The sequence below is a fragment of the Sinocyclocheilus grahami genome, unplaced genomic scaffold (genome assembly GCF_001515645.1).
Source record: "Sinocyclocheilus grahami isolate Dianchi unplaced genomic scaffold, SAMN03320097.WGS_v1.1 scaffold2450.1, whole genome shotgun sequence".
In the NCBI taxonomy this organism is placed as follows: Eukaryota; Metazoa; Chordata; class Actinopteri; order Cypriniformes; family Cyprinidae; genus Sinocyclocheilus; species Sinocyclocheilus grahami.
In genome coordinates, this window is record NW_015507629.1 from 48,593 (window position 1) to 56,769 (window position 8,177).

The 8,177-nt window shown below is 40.4% G+C and overlaps 1 protein-coding gene and 1 long non-coding RNA gene across 2 annotated transcripts; both read right to left on the reverse strand.

The window, feature by feature from the left end:
• Positions 1-2,467: 2,467 nt before the first annotated feature.
• LOC107575058 (uncharacterized) lies at positions 2,468-5,325 on the reverse strand. Its single transcript, XR_001607798.1, has 2 exons — positions 3,653-5,325; positions 2,468-3,536 (listed from the first exon to the last, which is right to left on the reverse strand). It is a non-coding gene; the product is annotated as an uncharacterized lncRNA (long non-coding RNA).
• A 14-nt stretch (positions 5,326-5,339) lies between these two features.
• On the reverse strand, positions 5,340-7,956 carry LOC107575057 (gastrula zinc finger protein XlCGF57.1-like). The gene is made up of 5 exons (XM_016261468.1): positions 7,893-7,956; positions 7,389-7,743; positions 5,794-7,307; positions 5,402-5,459; positions 5,340-5,364 (listed from the first exon to the last, which is right to left on the reverse strand). Exons 1-5 carry the CDS (start codon positions 7,954-7,956, stop codon positions 5,340-5,342), a joined length of 2,016 nt encoding a protein of 671 aa, XP_016116954.1.
• Between the last annotated feature and the right edge of the window lie 221 nt (positions 7,957-8,177).

An 8,177-nucleotide genomic window follows, 5' to 3' on the forward strand; every position in this document is an offset into this window, starting at 1 on the left:
TCTCCCCAGCTCAACCAATAAGGAACTAGAGACAACAAAAAAAAGATGATGAACAGTATGCACAATATGAACACTAATGTTTATTTGAGGACTCGCGTACGGGGCTGATGACACCTAGTGACTCGTACGCTACGACGCATGTTTCTATAGAAGAATAAAATGTCATCAGCATGCGCTAATAGTAAACAAAAAGAGCATGATAAATCACACTTTAGCAGTTGTATTTTTTATGTGTACTGAAAAAAAAAGCGACAAAAGAGGAAGGTATAAGAGCTTGAGGTAAGCAGTTTTATGTTTTAACGTCACGTCCCGTTGATTTCATGTCGCATCTTTATTGGTTGGTCAGTAAATGTGAATCGTACCAGCGAATACATTGTGCGATAATAATGCTGTGTCGTAGGCTATCTTTGGCAACAAGATCTTGACAACGGCCGTCTTTGAACCTCTCTCACTGAACGACTCAGGACCCACGATCACAGAAATTGCCACAATCATTTCATGATGCCAATCCTTTGTCTGGGACAGCCGAAAATCGTGCAGTGTGTTTAGGGCTTAAAGCCACAGGTGCGCCAGAGCATCCACACCCATAAGTTCACTGCCTCTCACCAATGAGAAGAATAGAGGTCAGTGATTTTTGTGTAATTTCTTAAGAGTTCTACAGCAGCGTGGCCAAACCTCTTCCACAACTGACCAACGACCTAAGGGTGGAGTGTCCATTCTCCATACAGAGGATTCCCTCTGGACGGGAGTCCGCCCCTGCATTCATTATTCCCAGGATATGTTTTGCCTGTAATGAATGAATGAAAGTTTCTCACAGGTGCCAAGTTTAAGAGCTGCAGATGACGTAGTTATTTTAATAACAACAGAAACATGGTGAACACCAAAATTATAGATTACTTTCTCTAAAACACAACAGAAAACAACAATGCTGCAAATGTAGTTATTTTTCTTACTATCTATTTATCCATCTATAACCTATGGCTACATTCACAGTCAGGTTTGGGATTGAGAACCACATTTAGTGAAAGTGACATGTGGCCAAGTATGGTGACCCATACTAGGAATTAGTGCTCTGCATTTAACCCATCCAAAGTGCGCACACACACAGCAGTGAACACACACTGTGAACACACACCCGGAGCAGTGGGCAGCCATTTACGCTGCAGCGCCCGGGGAGCTGTTGGGGGTTCGGTAACTTGCTCAAGGCCACCTCAGTCGTGCTATTGAAGGTGGGAGAGAGCGCTGTACATTCACTCCCCCCACCTACAATCCCTGCTGGTATGAGACTCGAACCCGCAACCTTTGGGTTACGAGCCCGAGTCTCTAACCATTAGGCCACGGCTTCCCTATTTACTTAAATGTCCCGTTCCCACAGCAGCTTACAGTAGTGATCCAATCAAGCCGCGAGTTCTTCCGTCAAATCTTCATTACCCGACAGCAGCTTTTAAATTTGGGTAGAGAGTGGAGCATATTTGAGTCGCGTGCAGAACACAAAATTGACGGGAGCGGCTCCGGTGGAAAACTGACTGGATCTAAAACTGTCAGATGACACACCGCTCATTTCTCTGTCACTGTAAGTTACCGAAACCACACATGAAAATGCGTTTGTGCAGTAGAGCGGCTCTCTCGCACTGTATGACGTAACAGACAACTAGTTGTCCAGTCCTGTTCCGTTCACACAGTGTCTGTGTTCCGAGAATGCGGTTGACTTTTATTATAAATAATTTTGGTTTTGTAACATCTGTCTCACATCTGTCATGGTAGATCGGACTCTTATTATAGAATTTGGTTACAGAAAAACTGTTTTTGAAAATGGTAATGGATTAAAACATAAGTAACAGGCTGGATGTACATTAACCTTACATCTTAACACTTTTTTTTTTTTTTTTTTACAAAGCAGACCATATATCATATTTGGGCAGTTTTCCGGACTGAGATTAAGCCTAGTCCTAGACTAAAATGACCCTTTAAACCAGATTAACAGAAATCTGCTTTCTCCATCATGGTTTTAAATAGTCTTAGACTTGGTCTAGTCCAGAATTTAATAGGCTGATTTCCTGGAGTAAGACTAGAGCTACTTAAGGACTAAATTGAGGCTTAAATTAAATCTACCAGGAGGCAGGTTTAACTTCAGATTAATGTCATTTGAAAGACACATGGATTACTTGGTCTTCATTGACATAGGCCAACGCTTACCACCAGCTAGACAAGTTTTTGCAGACAGAAGTGACCTATTGCAACATTTTGATGAAATACGTTTTTGAGATAATTTCCACATGCATATAGTAAATGCAGTAGAAATTATTTCACTTTCAGAAACCAGGCATTCATCTGTGACCCAAAGGGGACAGCCTGTTCCAGTTTGTCTCCAGGTGCTCATAACGTTAAGGTTTTTGGCATGTGGTGCCTTTCATTCAAGAAACTGGGAATTTATGTGGTGTCTGTGAATGACTTTACATACTGTTGGTTCACCGAGTATGCAGGGCCATTTATGAATTAAGACCATATTACATCAACTTCCCTGATGCTACAACCCAGGCTAACTACAAGGTACTATTCTATGAATATGGAAATTTCCCAGGAGTCATAGGTTGCATAGATGGAACCCATATTCCCATTAAGCGTCCCCCTACTCCAGATGCTGAGGAATAAGGAACTGAAAGAATTGGTTTTTCATAAATGTCCAAGGTGTATGCACTCCCCAGTTACAGTTCTCAAACATTGTTGCACATTGGAAAGATGCAACTCATGATTCCTGAATTTTCCTCAACTCATCTCTGTATACTCAGTTTGAAAGAGTATTGCTTGGCGACAGTGGGTATGCGCAGAAGAAACGGCTGAACAACGACGCTACAACCAGGCTCATATGCGCGCAAGGGGTTTAGTAGAGCACATGTTCGTGGAAGAGTCGCTTTCAGTGCCTTCGGAAAACACTCCGATTCAAACCAAGAAGATGCTGCACTGTCATCATTGCAACAGCTGTTCTTCACAACTACCTGAAACAGCAGGGATGCCCAGATCCCCCAATAGAAGAGGATGACAATCCAGATGTGCCACCATTTACAACAGACCTCAGAGAAGGACTTGCATACAGACATGCTTTTGCATTGTGCCACATTAAATAGATATTTTATGCCTTTCAACCTTCTGCTCAGATCTGATACATGTAATGAGCAAATAAAATATCAGACAAAATATCATTATACTTTTAACATATATGTTATGAAACCATCATTTCCATCTTGACTTAATAAAACAATATTTATTTCACAGATTCATGTATAGATGTGACATTTTGAGCCTGCTGCATCTCTCTCCTCCATCTTCATCTCCAGTTCTTCTTGTAGTATCTTCCTCTTAATTTCATGCTCCTCCTTAAGATACTTCAACTTGTGTTCATGGAATTCATTAGCCAACCTTTCATGGACGGAGTCTTTTCTTCTGGTGACCAGTACTGGCAGACATTGCCACCCTTGCTCCTGAGGATGTGGAGGGTAAACTGCCTTCCATCTCTTCAGTTCTGTTCTGACCTTCTCCTTGAAAAAAGAACAGTTCATTTATGGTCAAATAAATACAGATTAAATGGGGAAATGTTTCACGTCAGATGACAGAAGCAAATTAAAGTTTGAGAGGAGAGAAACAAGTCATATACTTAGGTGCGTGTGATCCATCATCTGAACTATCTAGACGGTCATCATCTGGTATGTTCTCCAAAGGCTGCTGGTTCTCCATTATTCCTGTCAGTAACTCATCCAACTCGTCTTTATTTGCAGGTCCTCCACCAGTCTTAAACCTCTCTCTTCGAGCTTCAGCAGCAGTTTTCTTTAGGTTTATTTTTATATTCTTCCACAAAACCTGTATTAAATAATGACAACAGTGATTTAAAAAAAAGCCACATAATAAAGCTGATTATTCTTACCTGAAGTTGTTGCATTGTTCTTGTAGATGTGTTGATTTGCATTAAATTCATTACAAATAGATTTCCAGGCATCCCTTTTCTTTGATTCAACAGCTGATGTGCGCAGTTTATCTTCAGTAACAGGAGGTCTTGCTTTATAAAACTATTTGCTTTATAATACTTTTCTCATGTTCAGAAAAGTTCTCTGATCGCACTCTCTTTTCAGCTGTCATTGCCATTTGCTTTTCAGTTGCATACAATTCTAAACTTTTCTTGGTTAAGTCCATGTTTTATAGGCAACCTCAATTCAGCTAGTTCTGATTTGCACAGGTGGTTTTAAATGAATCAAGTTTATTTTAGTTCAGGACTCTAGTCCAGGTGTTAGTAATCTGTACTTAATCTGTGAATCAGAAAGCCATTTTTAAAGCCATGATTAACTATTCTAGATTAAGGCCTACTCCTGTCTTAATTTAAACCCTGTCCGAGAAACCGCCTCATTATTAAGTCATATCATACATTATTAATAAAAATATAATATATTATAGTTTGTCTAAACAGCTTCGTAAATAGGAAGATTTCAAAACATGAAGATTCTGAATGGAATTATTTTAGCGAGCCATTAAATGACTAGAGACTCGACTCAGGCTGTGTTTACACCTCAAGTCTTAATGCACAGATCCGATCTTTTCACCATATCTGATTTTTTGGCACGTCTGTTTACATTCACTTTAGACACGCCTCGTATCCAATATCTGTGTTTACACTAATCTCCCGCCTAAAATAATTTCACTGGCTTTCAATGACAATGAGCGCAACGACTGACCCTCGAATTCTGGATGGACTTTTGATTATTCATGCGTGTTTAGACGTAGGTCGGATGTCCAGATATCGGATATGTATCTGATTTAAAACCACATTTGGAAACGGCTGAAATCGGATGCGAAAAAATCGGATCTCGTGTTGATTTTTGTGTTTACACGCATGAATCATATTCCGATCGGTGTTAGATGTGGGCAAGAAATCTGATTTTTTCTTCCAGTGTAAACGCAGCCTCAGACTAGTGACCAAAGACTCGAGACTTGACTCAGACTCCAGCGATAAAGACTTCAGACTTGACTCAGACTCCAAGTTAAAGACTTGTGAACATCTCTGCCTTCCACATTGACCACATATGAAATGTTTCTCTCCGGTGTGAATGGTCATGCGGTATCTACGGTTTAGTTGTGTTATGAAGCTCTTTTCACATTGATCGCAGCGTGACAAAATATTATAGAACTCATAGAACTCATTATAATCAGTGATGCTGTTAACACTGAATAGCGGCGCAATGCAAAAACAAATTCCTGACAGTAAACTGCTCCCTCGTTCTATTTATGATGTACTGGCACAAAGTTCAAATGATTTGCAACGGTTGCTTTATCGTATCCAGTGTAGACAGACTTTAAGTATTGTTGCATCCGGTGTAGACACGATGTAAGGCTTCTCTCCAGAGTGAATTCTCATGTGATTTTAAGGTTTCCTTTTTTAGCGAAACTCTTTCCACACTGTTTACAGATAAAATGTCTCTCGAGTGTGAATCCACATGTGGACTTCAAGGTTTCCTTTTTGAGTGAAACTCTTTCCACACTGTTTACAGATAAAATGTCTCTCTCCGGTGTGAATCCCCATGTGGACTTCCAGGTTTTGTTTTTGAATGAAATTCTTTCCACACTGTTGGCAGCTGAACAAGCTCTCTTCACTGTGAGTTCTCATGTGGGAATTAAGGTTGCTTTTATGTGTAAAACTCTTTTCACACCGAGAGCAAGTATAAGGCTTTTCTCCAGTGTGACTTCTCATGTGCACTTCAAGGTTTCCTTTTTGAGTGAAACTCTTTCCACACTGTTTACAGATAAAATGTCTCTCTCCGGTGTGAATCCCCATGTGGACTTCCAGGTTTTGTTTTTGAATGAAATTCTTTCCACACTGTTGGCAGCTGAACAAGCTCTCTTCACTGTGAGTTCTCATGTGGGAATTAAGGTTGCTTTTATGTGTAAAACTCTTTTCACACCGAGAGCAAGTATAAGGCTTTTCTCCAGTGTGACTTCTCATGTGCACTTCAAGGTTTCCTTTTTGAGTGAAAGACTTTCCACACTGTTTACAGATAAAATGTCTCTCTCCTGTGTGAATCCTCATGTGGACTTTAAGGTTTTGTTTTTGATTGAAATTCTTCCCACACTGTTGGCAGGTGTATAAGCTTTCTCTACTGTGAATTCTCATGTGGGATTTAAGGTTGCTTTTTTGTATAAAACTCTGTCCACACTGAGAGCAAATATAAGGCTTTTCTCCAGTGTGACTTCTCATGTGGACTTCAAGGTTTCCTTTTTGAGTGAAACTCTTTCCACACTGTTTACAGATAAAATGTCTCTCTCCTGTGTGAATCCTCATGTGGACTTTAAGGTTTTGTTTTTGATTGAAATTCTTCCCACACTGTTGGCAGGTGTATAAGCTTTCTCTACTGTGAATTCTCATGTGGGATTTAAGGTTGCTTTTTTGTATAAAACTCTGTCCACACTGAGAGCAAATATAAGGCTTTTCTCCAGTGTGACTTCTCATGTGGACTTCAAGGTTTCCTTTTTGAGTGAAACTCTTTCCACACTGTTTACAGATAAAATGTCTCTCTCCAGAGTGAATCCTCATGTGGACTGCCAGGTTATGTTTTTGAATGAAATTCTTTCCACACTGTTGGCAGCTGAACAAGCTCTCTCCACTGTGAGTTCTCATGTGGGAATTAAGGTTGCTTTTATGTGTAAAACTCTTTTCACACCGAGAGCAAGTATAAGGCTTTTCTCCAGTGTGACTTCTCATGTGCACTTCAAGGTTTCCTTTTTGAGTGAAAGACTTTCCACACTGTTTACAGATAAAATGTCTCTCTCCTGTGTGAATCCTCATGTGGACTTTAAGGTTTTGTTTTTGATTGAAATTCTTCCCACACTGTTGGCAGGTGTATAAGCTTTCTCTACTGTGAATTCTCATGTGGGATTTAAGGTTGCTTTTTTGTATAAAACTCTGTCCACACTGAGAGCAAATATAAGGCTTTTCTCCAGTGTGACTTCTCATGTGCACTTCAAGGTTTCCTTTTTGAGTGAAAGACTTTCCACACTGTTTACAGATAAAATGTCTCTCTCCTGTGTGAATCCTCATGTGGACTTTAAGGTTTTGTTTTTGATTGAAATTCTTCCCACACTGTTGGCAGGTGTATAAGCTTTCTCTACTGTGAATTCTCATGTGGGATTTAAGGTTGCTTTTTTGTATAAAACTCTGTCCACACTGAGAGCAAATATAAGGCTTTTCTCCAGTGTGACTTCTCATGTGGACTTCAAGGTTTCCTTTTTGAGTGAAACTCTTTCCACACTGTTTACAGATAAAATGTCTCTCTCCAGAGTGAATCCTCATGTGGACTGCCAGGTTATGTTTTTGAATGAAATTCTTTCCACACTGTTGGCAGCTGAACAAGCTCTCTCCACTGTGAATTCTGATGTGGGAATTAAGATTGCTTTTATGTGTAAAACTGTGTCCACACTGAGAGCAAGTATAAGGCTTTTCTCCGGTGTGAATTCTCATGTGGACTGCAAGGCTTCCTTTTTGAGCAAAACTCTTTCCACACTGTTGGCAGGTGTAAGGCTTCTCTCCAGTGTGAACTCTCATGTGGACCTTAAGGTTTCGTTGTCGATTGAAACTCTTTCCACAGTGATGGCAGGTAAAACTCTTAGATTCTACCTTCTTTTCTCCTATTTTTAAATCATGATCTTTCTCATTCTGCTCTTTCTCCTCCATATCCTTCAGCTCTCGACTCTTCTCAATCAGGTCTAGAAAAAAAACATACAAAAAACAGTTTAATGTCTTTGTCAGCTTCAATCTCTCTTAAGATCAAGTTGTCCATGGTTGTCCAAAAGCACAATTTATGGTATGCGAAACATGGAAGCATTCTCAAGATCTGGTTTATTGCTCGCATCACCAATGAAAAAGTCTTGCAGCTGGGAAATTCCAACAGCCTTCAAGCTGCCATCACACAGCAACATCTCAGGCTAGTCGGGCATATTCTATGCATAACAATGCATTGGTGGCCATGAGGCCCAAGCGTGGACAACCCGGAACCACCTGGTGCCAGACCTTTACCAACAATCTTAAGCATGCCGGCATATCCTGGGATGAAGCTGAAGTGCTGGCAGAGGATGACAACAATGGGGAGACCTCACCCATTGTGCCCAACAGCACAGGAGTAAGTCAGGTCATATCTATC

Bases quoted from the DNA above. Each gene is read 5' to 3' on its own strand.
- LOC107575057 (XM_016261468.1), bottom strand. From the start codon at position 7,956: ATGTTGCTGTGTGATGGCAGCTTGAAGGCTGTTGGAATTTCCCAGCTG. The intron at 7,308-7,388 runs GTTCAGCTGCCA...CTCTGGAGAGAG, and splicing joins ATTCACAGTGGAGAGAGCTT to ACATTTTATCTGTAAACAGT. The intron at 5,365-5,401 runs ATGAGAATTCAC...CTTACATCGTGT, and splicing joins AAAGGAAACCTTAAAATCAC to CTACACCGGATGCAACAATA.